General features: G+C 38.1%; 1 protein-coding gene and 1 long non-coding RNA gene across 3 annotated transcripts in view; one reads left to right on the top strand and one right to left on the bottom strand.

Moving 5' to 3' along the window:
* LOC141363191 (uncharacterized) overlaps positions 1–8,714 on the bottom strand; it is a 479,244-nt gene extending 470,530 nt beyond the window's left edge. Inside the window, exon 1 of the long non-coding RNA XR_012368680.1 lies at positions 8,575–8,714. This is a non-coding gene — a long non-coding RNA (uncharacterized lncRNA). The remainder of the gene's footprint in view (positions 1–8,574) is intronic.
* tusc3 (tumor suppressor candidate 3) overlaps positions 1–13,860 on the top strand; it is a 112,764-nt gene that overhangs the window by 19,966 nt on the left and 78,938 nt on the right. For both annotated transcript variants that reach the window (XM_073865784.1, XM_073865790.1), the window contains exon 2: positions 13,430–13,599. In XM_073865784.1, coding sequence (XP_073721885.1) covers positions 13,430–13,599 — 170 coding nt within the window. The remainder of the gene's footprint in view (positions 1–13,429; positions 13,600–13,860) is intronic.

Here is a 13,860-nt window from a genome sequence, read left to right as displayed (position 1 = left end):
AGAGGGAGAGGAAAGAGAGGCTGTTTTGGATAGAGGAAGTTAGAGAGCGGCTGATAAAGGAAATGGTTACATTTTAAGGAATTTTTGATGGATGTAGGAGGATGAAGTTGTAAATGAAAACTGTCAAGAAATTGACAGGTCATATTTCACACGGAAATCATGAACAAAGAACAACTGTAATTTGCATAAAGAAAATTAAGCCTGTTTCAGAAACATTAAGATTTTTTAATTGATTATTTTAACTTTTTTCAATATTCTCCACATCCTACTGTTATGACGGACTATTTCATTTTCCTTATTTTAATGCAAATTAAATCATATTATCTAAGGTTATAATAATAATCTTTGATGGATGTCAACAGACTGATGGACGTAAACTTTTTTCAGCAGTTTGTTGCCGGCTGTGAATGAACTGGAATTTTACCTGCTGAACAGGTTCATTGGTAATGACTTATAACACAGGCAGGTATAGGTGGTGACAGTTAAAGATTATTTCACACGGCTTCTAAGTCCACAGCATTGTCTACCGCTTATCTCAGTCGACCAGTCCGTCTTTGACAGAGAAGTCAACGGCAACAATTAGACTCGCTGTAATCCCTTAGCTTGTCTGGTCCTGTGACAACACCGCCTGTCGGGACACGAGACTTTTGCCGTGGTCAGGGTGGCTTTTCTAAATGTCTTGGTGTCAGAGGATCGTGGGAAAGTTTCTTAACAGGTTTGCGTCCTTAAAGGTGCCAAAGAATGCAATGAAATATATTTTTAATTGTTCTCTGATATCTACATAGAAGGTATTTGGCTTTATTAAAGAGCACCTATTTCATTGCTAAAAAACAATGTTATTTTGTGTATTTGGTATAATACAATGTGTTTGCATGGTTTATGGTTCAAAAACACATTATTTTCCACATACCGTACATTTTTGAAGCTCCAGATTTCCCTGTCTTCCTGAAACGGACTGTCCCTGATTGGCCAGCTAATCTGTACGTTGTGATTGGTCTGAATACCTCTGACGTCAGCCAGAAATGTGATGCTCCTTACCATGTTTGAAAGATTCGGTTACAATGCAATGCTAACAGGAGTTAACTTACAGCCAGTTAGGGTTAGGTTCTTTGGTTAGGGTTAGAGCTCGAAGTGGGAGGAATTATGATAATGGTGGTCTTTACTACATCATAAATTCCAGGAAGTAAACTCTTGCCTACAATCCGTGTGTATGTTGTAGTCCAAGAAAAGAGATTTATGCAGGAGACGATAACTCGCGTCATTGTTTACTTTGGGGTATGTACCTTTTGCATATCGTTAACATGTACTAATACACACCAAAGAAAATGTAAAATCATGAATCTGACAATAGGTGCTCTTTAAGTGCAAAAAATATCCAGAACCGGTTTTACATGTCCATATACAACCCTAGGATTTGCCCTTAGAATGAACCAGTATATTATTACCTTATTTAAAAGGGTCAAGAATAATAATGTTGAGCTCTGCTCTGATTGGCTGTTTCACAGAGCAGCTCATTTCAGTAGCTTTGTGTGTAAACAGTAGGTATGCACCAAATATTCGGCCACCAAAAATTTTTGGCCGAAAGACTTTTATCACCAAAACAATATGGCCGAAATGTTGTGATGACGCAAACAGAAACCATGACCTGCACATGCTTGTCTGAAGCAACCTGTCTGCGGTGTGGACGTATTTAACCGCAAAAAGGCACCAAAGTGTGGTTGAATGTGTCTGGTCCAGCTCCAGTCTGTTGTTGACAGGGTACATACAAACAAAGTTCCTCTTTTTTTTTTTTGGTTTTTGGCCTAGAATTTTCATTTTGGTGCATCCCTAGTAAACAGACCTTATGTTTGAGTCTGTATATGACGAAAATAACAAATAATTACAGTGTTTCCCACAGGATTTTGAGAGACTGTGGCGGTGATGATTAGCATATATGTGACGTCATTGCGTCGTGTTTTACTCTTTGATCTGTCACATTATATTGCATTTTAACACAACTGAATTCTATTTTTTTACATATTTTCTGTTCTGTTGTCTATAAAATAGTGACTAAACAGGACCCAGTAACGACCCACGACAAATCAATTTATGGGAAATACTGAATTATTTTGTTTGTAGATTGTTAATGAATGTTTCTGAGTGGTAAGTTTGTGCTTTTTTTTCAGCATGGGCCTGCAAAACATAACTGTAACATCAATGGTAGAACTTCAGCCTAATTGCTAGCATATAGCATTAACTAACATATAGCGTTAACTTAAAAGTCAAAACTTGGTTTTTAGCATTGTAACAACACTGTACTTTATTTCATGTACATCTCGACAGTAACGTCACTGCTGGTGTCATGTTAAGAATGGTTTTGCAGTAGTCTTTTGCATGCACAAGGTTTACATTTGTACAGGTAAATACAGTTTTACATTCTACGGCACCTTCAAAACGTATAAAGGCTCTGAGTATTACACTTCGAAACTGAGCATGCTCAGCTCTCGGGTATTTGTCTTTCAAAATGTCCACCTGAGTTGCTCTGCGTCCCTACGATACTTCTGAGGTGGGTGTACTCTAGTGCTTCAGGGACACAAACCAATACTTACGTGAGAAAATTGGATCTACCAGAGGGAGGGAGTAATGGTTTACGTGTAACTTAAAAGGATTTACTGTGCTCAAACAGCATTAAGGTGTGATTATGTAGTCTTGTTTATGAATGGTTTTGTAAAGATAGATTAAGGACAGTCTGTGTCTAGCTAGCTTTTATCTTCTCTGCTTTGCTGGTCCCTCACACTGTGGTCAGAACAGTACATCATTAATGTCAGTACTGTACTGGATTGCCAAAAGCACAAATTGACCCACCTTTCTCAAATTCTAATTGGTCAATAAATGCCTGTGACACAGTGTGTCAGGACCCAACTTCTCCCAAGCTTCAGTGTGATATCTAGATGAGGTTTCTTACAATATTTACCATTCATTCTTCTTGTTTGATCAGTCACTTCTAATAGTACTGGTGTTGTTTTTTTGGATGTTGCAGGTGTTTTTTTTTAATTGTTGGATCGAAAGGGAGTCTGCATTTCTTTTTTTTCACTTTTAAATAGCTTTTCAGCTTTTCCAGCTATACAGTTTGTATAATAATCAATTGAAAAGGAAACTCTAAAGGGTCTTTCTGTACTGTAAAAACACATCTGTACTTGACATAATCCGACATAAATAACACTGCAGAAAACGTGCTTTGTCTCTTTCAGCAAGGCCCACCATAGGGATGAGCTCTCGACAGCATCTGTCACATTAACCGAACAAAACACCTGCTGAAGGAAAGACAAAGATAGAGAAAGGCAAGAGATAAAGGAAAGGCAAAGATAGAGAGGGAATGATTAAAATAAAAGCTCTCAGTGGGGAGATTTGTTCTTTAGACACCTACCCGACACCTTGGCTATTCCGGTTTGGGAAAATGAGGCCATTTGTTCTTCGGTTCTTTGGTCTAAGGAAATGAAAGAAGGAATGGAAGAAAGAATGAAAGAGGAGGCGAGATCAGACATGAAGAAACGGGCTTCGTTTCATTTTTGTTTGTAGTTTGGGCAGCATGTCTTTTTCGCTCGGCTGGCCCTTGGACATTGCACATCATTAACCATGGTCTGATTGACAGCCGGACTGACAGTTTGGACAGCGTGTGTGGAAACCTCTTCCTAAACAAGACTGACATGGTCATAAAAGAAACAGCCATGGTGTTGTATGACCTACGTGTGTTTGCTTACCACACGCACTATTGGTGTTTAATCAATGCATTACATATGTTTTTATTCAAAGCGACTTGCAGTGCATTAAAAGTCAATGCATTTGCGCCCCCTTTTGCGCCCATGGGCGTTCTGGTCTGAAAACGAGGTGTGTACAGGCGCATTGTTGGCGCGTTGCTATTTTGAGGCAACTAAAATAGACTACGCCATTGACCAACAAAAAACTGGTCTAAAGTCAATGGCGCAATATGTGTATTGTTATTTAAAGAGCGCATTAGGAATATGCAGGTTTACATAGTACATGAATGCGCAGCAGCACAAAAACGCTTTTAAATATGAAAGATTAAAGGATTTAATGAAAAAGATTATTATTGAGTCTCTTATATAAATGAGGACTAATTATGAGACGTTAGAAGGCGCAAAGAGTTGCTTCACCTGTAGCATGGTAAGTAAATAAATGCTTTGCTTTAAACAAATGCATCTATTTTAAAATGTTTTTAAATGCTACCACACGGATTTATTGTATACACTGAAAAAAATGTTATGTTGAATTTACTTAATTTTATTATGACAAGAAGATGCACACAATTAATTTAGCTAACTCCAGATATATTTTTTAAGCTGAGTGTACTTATAATTTATCAATTGAGTGTACTTATATTTTATATGTAATTTTAGATTAATTATATTCATAATTATTTTGAGTAGAATTTGCTCAATTTTTTTATGTTCAGTACACTAAAATTAATTATGTGCAAACAAATCAATTTAATGGTTTAATTTCTACATATTAAAATAAAGATAATCCAATCTTTTTTTAATCTCTTATTCTATTTAACTTTTCACATTTAACTGCCACATTATGTTGAGCAAGTAAGAAGAGACTCAATAGATCTCAGTACTGGCATAAGCACAGTTATTGCTTACATCATGATTTTCATCGTGTCGCCTATTGTCTATACACAAGCACAACTCTTCTGAATGATGGTAACCACAAAACTCAAAACAGAAACAGAAACTCTTCTAAATCTCAAAGCTAATTTTACCTGAAACACTAACAAGTCTTTCTTTTTTGTTAAAAACACAAAAATAGCGTTTAATTTCAAATTTTACTCTCCAAATGCCTCTAATAAAATTAAGTGAAATTTACTGAATAATTTGTTAATTTAGAATTAACTTACATTTTTTTGTGTTATTTTTACTTTTTACATTTTTTTAATAGAATGTAATAATTTCTTTTAAGTTAAATTTACTAAGGCACAGAATAATTTTTTTCAGTGTATGACTCTGTACCTGTGCATATGGTGAGATGAGAAACATTTTTAAGTAATGCTTAAAAAAACTGACGCTGTCCAAGTGCTGAACCTTGCGGAGAGTCGTTTGTAAATTCTTTATCTCCTGTTTGTAATTTTTACAGTACAAACCTTTTCTTACATACTTGTAAATTATTTTTTGATGGTATTGGATAGCCATTTAAAGCAATTAAAAGCCTGATTTTTTACTTCCATGACTAAATGAAAACAGGTTTTAAAGGTTTTAATGTAAAAATAACCATTTCAATACAAGTATAAAACAACACAATTATTTAACATTAATCTTAAACTGGGGATCTTCTTCCTCCGCTTAGTTTTTCAGTTTACAAAGTCCGTCATCTAAATAGGGATTAGACATGGCGCCAGCGCAACTGGCTTTTAAAGGGGATGAGAGCTGAGACTCTCATTGGTTTATTGGACGTTACGCCCAAAATACTCCCATTACAATAGGACCAACCCTTTTCGATCATGCGCTTGGCGCACAAACCATTTTTCCCGTCGTTAAATTAGCAAAAGTGGATTCGGACGCGCCCATTTAGACGTTGCGCTTTAGACAATACGCTTAGATTGTTAAAATAGGGCCCTATATGTTTCCATACGAAACCATGTCTTTGCACAAATCTCAGTTTCTGTAAAATAAAAATAGGAAAGTTCTCATATCCACATTCACCATGTACATCCTCGAGGTCAAGTTTAACATTACTTTTGTAACGCTTTCCTTGAATAGCAAAAAAGTTGTTGAGCAATGTGAAAAGAGTCTTTTTTGCCTGATTCCTTTCCAAAGCTAACAAACATCTATCATGTCAAGCCCGAGGGTGACCTCCGCACGATGTTTCAATTTGGGCTCTCACTGACAGAGCCATCACTTGCCTCCTTTCTGTCAGACTCTTCTAGTCCACAACAAAAGCAGCTAAATAATTCAGCGTGCCCTTGAGTTTACACGCACACTCAGCTCTGATCATCCTTTTAAACAAACGAGTGCCTGCAGCTTCAGCATCTGATGTGTTGTCAACTTTGGGGTAAAGGATAAAATAGTCGGAGGGAAATAAATAAAGGGCAGGTTATTGCTGATGAGCTTAGATGGATGGAGGGTGGAGGGAATAAGGAGATGAGAAGAAAACAGAAAGTTGAGACGCAATTGAAATGCAAAAAGTGACAACTAATAGATAAAATAAAATATAATATCCTTTCCATGCAGTAAAACATCAGATTGCAGATGTAAAATGTTGTGTGAATGCTATTTGATTTTTACATTTTGATGTTAACCTTAAACGGGACATATCATGAAAATTTTCAATGTTTCAGTGCTATAATTGGGTCCCCAGTGCTTCTATCAACCTAGAAAATGTGGAAAAAGAACAACCCAGTAACTTAGTTTTGGTAAACCATTCTCTGCAATCATGTGAAAAAATAGGTAATTGAAATTTGGCTCCCCTTGTGATGTCAGAATAGGATAATACCGCCCCTTAATCTGCACTATCCAACTACGACACTGCCATTTAGTGCAGAGATCAGCTCATTTGCATTTAAAAGGACACACCCAAACCGGCATATTTTTGCTCATACCCATAAAGTGCCAATTTTAACATGCTATAATAAATTATCTATATGGTATTTTGAGCTAAATACACCAAGATTTGGATACACCAAGATTTATTTTACATCTTTAAAAAGTCTTGTGAAATGTCCCCTTTAAGGGTAAAGGTGCATATTAACATCTCAAAGGAACATAAATGGTGCATGTTTGGACATTTTTAAAGGGTAGTGTCACAGTGTCAACTTCTGTACCCTTTTATCCAAAGACGATTTAGTTTTAACAGATTTAAAAAATACAAATCAGCTGTAAAAAAATTTTCCGAATAAACTGGACCCCCTTGGGGCATCCCATGGGCGGAGCGGGTCACAGAGCAAGCAACACACACAAAACATTGGGTTGGGACCACCCTATTTCAACGAATGGGGCTTTAAACAAACACCCATGCACCGCTCCATTGTTACCAGATTAACAAACTATATCCTTTGTTTCCATAAGGCTGGGTTGTTTGGGAAGATGAACAAGCTTAATTTTTCTTACAAACAACAACAACACACTTCTTTGTTGATGTGTCGTATCCGCTTTTGGTTGGTGTGTGTGTGCGTGCGTAATTCTGGTTAAAGTGCCCATATAAGGACTTGCTCTGTGCTTGTTGCATAAAAAATTATTATTTTATGTTTCGAAAATCGTTCCGAAACTTGTATGAACCCTGGCGAAGTGCATTTGGCACAGAAATACTACATCACACGTCCAACTGCTTTTCTGACACTTTGGCTATGTTTAGCGTAAGGGATCCAACCCTTAAATAGTGTCAATAAGTCAGAATGCACGAAATGGCTTTAACCCCCTCTTTAACTTAATTAAACATGACTAATTATTTTTATTTAATTCAAAATTTCATCCTTATAGCCTTTTTCAGGCAGAAATGTGTCACATTACGAAGGGGAAATGGGTTGCGAGTGCCATGTAGATTTTTATTTTATGTTGCAAATTACTTTTTTAAAAGCTTTGAATTAAGTTAATTAAACATCACTGACTCATTTAATTCATTCTGTCTGTTCCTAAAACTGTAAGTGCCGGGAGAAATGCTAGCAAAATTTAGACCCGTTTTGCCGTCTCTCAGCTGTCACACATGCCGTATACATTCAGTATCACAGTGTGCTCAACAGACTTTTTTAATAAAGCGTCTACTGTATCATTCAATTTGAAGGCAATGACTACAATGATAAGTAAAAACTTTAGGCTTCAGTTCAGAAGACGTTTTTCTGTTTTCAAATCTTTTTGCTTTTCGAAAGGGAGGCTGTGTTACCACACTTGTTCCCAGGGCCGGATTAACCATATGGGCAACTGGGCAATTGCCCAGGGGCCCAAGACCTCCAAAGGGCCCAGGGCAGCAAGGGCACGAGCAAAATACTGTATCTGGTAATCTCCCGCTCGCCGCTTTATATTAAACAAACTGTCAACACGGGCTTTTGCGCTGCAAAGAGAGACGCTGTGCTTATTACTTTGAACGTGAGTTGAGAGCGGTTGAGTCTCATGCGGACTGACCAATGAAGAGAGGGCCTCAGGTTAAGACCCTCTCCTCATTGGTCAGTCCGCATGAGGTGGGTCAACGGTTCGCCAAGCATTACGTGACGCAAGGCTTTGGTACAACAGAAAAAACGAGACACGGAGAAGCTAAGTCGGAGCGCGAAGCGGAAATTAAAAAAGGAAAAGGGCATCAGAAACGCAGAAAATGTAAAGTATAAACAGTGGTGTAGTCTACGCAGGTATCTGCGCGATCCGATCGGCGTATGAAATCAAATTACTATAGCGGCGCGAAAGTGACTGGGGAGCAGAGAACCGACAGGCGAGTGACAGCAAAGTAGCGCGAGAGCGATTCCAGTTATCACATGAAGAAATCTGCTTTGAATCGCTCTCGCGGTACATTGACATCATCAAGAGGTCTGCTTAGCGCCAAATGAAGTCGAACCTGCAGTGTAGCTGCTCACGCCACACTGTAAACAACCCGGCCATGTGGAAAAGTGAACGAGTGAAGCAGTGCACAACATAAAATCTGGAGAGTTAACAACGCACATGTGAGTAAACAACATTTAAATCATCAATCCAGTTTGGATTACTTTATCTGGAGGTAAGGCTCCAATAAAATAAAGTAAGCCGGTGTATATGTCCTGATGGTTTTTAGCTGCCTTCCAGCATGTTTGCCACAGTGTTAAACTTCCTTTCCCTGTGTTCATTTATATATCTACGTTCAAGATGTAGCCTATATGATCTTAAACTTCTGTGAGGAAAATCATGTCTGCGTTGATGTTCAGTTCAGACTTGTATTAGGCTGGGTGTCTAATATTAGGCTATATGATGTTCTTGTAATAATAATTAAGGAAAAGCCTATTTTCATTTTTAGACAATGCTTGTATATGCAAAAAAATAAGCTTTTTATATCAATGACTATGCAAATTAAAGTTAATCCATGGTCATCTTAAATGTGTATTAATTAAAAAGTTCTGTTAAGTGAGCTTCTGTCAATGACGAGGACAACTCAGCTAAGTTAGCCAGGACTTTTCTACACCGCCAGCTTGCTTACAGCCGGAGATTATAGAGATGCTGATGTGTTTAGTTTCCATAGCATCATATGTGAGTGAATGTCTTTGATAGGGGACATAGTAGTGCATTTGTATGAGCATTTAAATATTTGTAAATCAAAATACACCTGATGCCAGTTAGAATTTAAGGTATTGAGTATATGTACTGTATAATACAGTAATATATTCTGTATATGACCATAATATGGTGATCCTGGGGTCGTGATGATGGGGCCCATGAATATTGTTGCCCAGGGTATAACAAAGTGTTAATCTGGCCCTGCTTGTTCCCTGACCTTGTTCTTAATAAAATGCTAAAATGAAAAGTAAAATTTGAGGTCCAGTTTGATTTTGGATGCCTCTTATATGAGCACACGTACTTCACATCCTGGTTTCTGATATAGAGTGTATGCATCAATGTCAATTTACCACACTGTAAAAAATACTTTGCTGCCTTAAATTTTTTTGTTGAATCAACTTGGATTTACAAGTCAATTCAACTTACAATTATTTATCTTGACTAGAAACAAGTTGTTATAACTACAGGTGAGTTGTTATAACTTATAAAATTAAGTTGACTTTTCTTAACTATATATATACAGTGGGGCAAAAAAGTATTTAGTCAACCACCAATTGTGCAAGTTCTCCCACTTAAAAAGATGAGAGAGGCCTGTAATTTTCATCATAGGTACACTTCAACTATGAGAGACAAAATGAGGAAAAAAATCCAGAAAATCACATTGTCTGATTTTTTAGGAATTTGTTTGCGGTTTGTGGTGGAAAATAAGTATTTGGTCAATAACAAAAAAGCAAGATTTCTATCTCTCACAGACCTGTAACTTCTTCTTTAAGAGGATCCTCTGTCCTCCACTTGATACCTGTATTAATGGCACCAGTTTGAAATTGTTAGCAGAAAAAAAGACACCTGTCCACAACCTAAAACAGTCAGAATGCAAACTCAACTATAAGACCAAAGAGCTGTCAAAGGACACCAGAAACAAAATTGTAGACCTGCACCAGGCTGGGAAGACTGAATCTGCAATAGGTAAGCAGCTTGGTGTGAAGAAATCAACTGTGAGAGCAATTATTAGAAAATGAAAGACATACAAGAACACTGATAATGTCCCTCGATCTGGGGCTCCACGCAAGATCTCATCCCGTAGGGTAAAAATTATCACCAGAATGGTGAGCAAAAATCCCAGAACCACATGGGGGAACCTAGTGAATGACCTGCAGAGAGCTGGGACCAAAGTAACAAAGGCTACCATCAGTAACACACTATGCAGCCAGGGACTCAATTCCTGCAGTGCCAGATGTGTCCACCTGCTTAAGCCAGTACATGTTCGGACCCGTCTGAAGTTTGCTAGAGAGCATTTGGATGATCCAGAAGAAGAGTGGGAGAATGTCATATGGTCAGATGAAACCAAAACATAACTTTTAGGTAGAAACTCAACTTCTTGTGTTTGGAGGAGAAAGATGCTGAGTTGCATTCAAAGAACACCATACCTACTGTGAAGCATGGGGGTGGAAACCTCATGCTTTGGGTCTGTTTTTTTGCAAAGGGACCAGGACAACTGATCCGAGTTAAGGAAAGAATGAATGGGGCCATGTATCGTGAGATTTTGACTCAAAACCTCCTTTCGTCAGCAAGGGCATTGAAGATGAAACGTGGCTGGATCTTTCAGTATGGCAGTGATCCCAAACATACCGCCCGGGCAAAGAAGGAGTGGTTTCGTAAGAATAATTTCAAGGTCCTGGAGTGGCCTAGCCAGTCTCCAGATCTCAACCCCATAGAAAATCTTTGGAGGGAGTTGAAATTCCGTGTTGCCCAGCGACAGCCCCAAAACATCACTGCTCTAGAGGAGATCTGCATGGAGGAATGGGCCAAACTACCAGCAACAGTGTGTAAAAACCTTGTGGAGACTTACAGAAAACGTTTGATCTCTGTCATTGCCAACAAAGGGTATATAACAAAGTATTGACATAAACTTTTGTTATTGACCAAATACTTATTTCCACCATAATTTACAAACAAATTCCCAAAAAAATCAGACAATGTGATTTTCTGGATTTTTTTTCTCATTTTGTCTCTCATAGTTGACGTGTACCTTTGACAAAAATTACAGGCCTCTCTCGTCTTTTTGGGTGTGAGGGCTTGAACAATTGGTGGCTGACTGGATTCTTTTTTGCCCCACTGTAAGTTGTGACAACTTATCTCTGTTGACATGACTTGTAAATCTGAGTTGATTTAACAAAAAAAATTAAGGCAGCAAAGTATTTTTACAGTGCACGTGAACATGCAGGAATACGCCTCTTTTTGGGTAGAATGAGTGCCAAAACAATAAACAAAATGGCAGGTTTTAATAGCGGCAGCTGCGAAAACGGCAGTATGACAATTATTGGCTTAAAGATGTTTTCAGTCGAAAAGAAATTGAAGTGTTTTTAAAGGGGTCATATTATGAAATTTTTTTAAGATATAAAATAAGTCTTTGGTGTTCCCAGAGTGCATATGTGAAGTTTTATCACAAAGTACCCCGCAGATAATTAATTATAGCATGTTAAAATTGCCACTTTGTAGGCCTGAGCAAAATTGTGCAGTATTTGGGTGTCCTTTAAAATGCAAATGAGCTGATGAAATGCAAACACTGATCGCAATGAAGGTGGTTTGTTGCAATTAAAACTTAATTGTGCAGTCAATGATCTTTTCTCTATTTCTTTCCCTTTGCACTAAATGGCAGTGACGTGGTTGGACAGTGCAGATTAAGGGGCGGTATTATTGTAATTGGCCTTGCTACCTACCTCACAAAACAGGCAAAATCTGAACGACCTAATTTTTCACATGCTTGCAAAGACTGGTTTACCAAAACGAAGTTACTGGATTGTTTTTTTCACGTTTTCTAAGTTGATAGAAGCACTGGGGACCCAATTATAGCACTTAAACATGGAAATGTCACATTTTCACGCTATGACCCCTTTAAGAAAAACATTACAGGATTTTTCTTCATATAATGGGCTTCAATTGAACCCAATAGTTTGAAAGCCCAAATTGCAGTTTTAATGCAGCTTCAAATGGCTCTAAATGATCCCAACCAAGGCATAAGGGTCTTATGTAGCAGAACAATCACCATTTTTGCCAAAAATCAGTACTTTTTAGCCACAACTTCTCATTTTTCACTTGCTCAGGGATGTGCATCTGCAACCTTACGTATTACATAAAGAAATGGGTAAGTAAATTATCAGGAAATTTTCTTATGAAAGTTGAGTAATCCTTTAAACTGAATTTAGTTGGACTTGACAGTGACTCTTACAACTTGCCAAACACATGCCGTGGATACTGGCGTGTGACCAGACATTGCTTTTCCTGACATATATGTTTGTCTTGCCTAACACTATTAAAGGTCACGTTCTTCCTGATCCCATTTTTCAACTTTTAGTTAGTGTGTAATGTTGCTGTTAGAGCATAAATAATATTTGCAAAATGATAAAGCTCAAAGTTCACTGCCAGGCGATATATTTTCTTTAACAAAATTCCCCTTTCAAAGCCTACAACAATCGGCCGGTTTCGACTACAGCCCTATACTTCGCGGTTGAATGACATCAATAAAACAGTTTATGACTAAACTCCGCCCACAGGAATACGTCAGTCGCCAGCTAAGCTCAAACGGCACTGCTAAGCTGCTGTTGAATCACAACACACTAAACAAGCTACACAATCAGATCTCGATACGTATTTCTGAAGGAGGAACTTCATAGGACACGAAAGACATCAGCTCGTTTTTAGGACAGTGAAAACAGCGCTATACAGATTGTGTGAAGTAAATTGTGTGAAAAATACAGAGTTTTTTTACACGTGAAACATAAATACATTTTATATTGCGCATTGTAAACATAATATAAAGCTTCTAAAACACAGAAAGAACGGGACCTTTAAACCATGCTGCCTTTGTAGAACTAATGTCTTTTTTTATACCTTTGCATTATTGGATATTTTTATAGTTGTAAGTTAACGTAAATGCATGTTTGTCATTCTGTAAGTTTACACAAGGTTGTGAAAGTTACGCTGCAGCTAGGGGGTGCTCTTTTACAAACACCGCAATTTCCTTTAACCAAAACAGTTTTTTTTAAAAAAACAGTTTTTTTCATAATGGTGACATTTACAGATATTTTTTATCCTTTGCTAAAATATACCGATGCAGATCATCACAGCTTTATAACCTGACAGTATATGTAAAAGGCAGATGTGATGGTTAATGTTTTTTTTCTGCAATCTCTTTGTTCCAGAACATGCTGGCGGAGAAAGTGGAGCAGATGATGGAGTGGAGTTCCCGACGCTCCGTGATCCGTATGAACGGAGATAAGTTCCGCCGGTTCGTCAAGGCTCCTCCCCGGAACTACTCCGTCATCGTGATGTTCACCGCTCTACAGCCTCAAAGACAATGTTCTGTCTGCAGGTGAGACATCCATCAGGACCCGTCCATTGGTATAACTGTATTTACAACAGTAATACACTTAGATAAACATCTGAGCCGTCCCGGAGCGCCACCGGAAAACCCTCCACATCTGTCTGTTCCCCGGCAGCCTCCGCCCCATATATCCTTTCCATCTATTTATTCCAAGACAGCTACTTACCCTCTATCCACCCACCCTCACATCCATCTCCACCCTCATTATCCCTCCAACGTCGGGTAAAATGACTCAGTGCCCATACGATC

Source organism: Misgurnus anguillicaudatus, chromosome 3 (assembly GCF_027580225.2).
Source record: "Misgurnus anguillicaudatus chromosome 3, ASM2758022v2, whole genome shotgun sequence".
In the NCBI taxonomy this organism is placed as follows: domain Eukaryota; kingdom Metazoa; phylum Chordata; class Actinopteri; order Cypriniformes; family Cobitidae; genus Misgurnus; species Misgurnus anguillicaudatus.
This window is presented reverse-complemented; position numbering and strand designations above follow the sequence as displayed.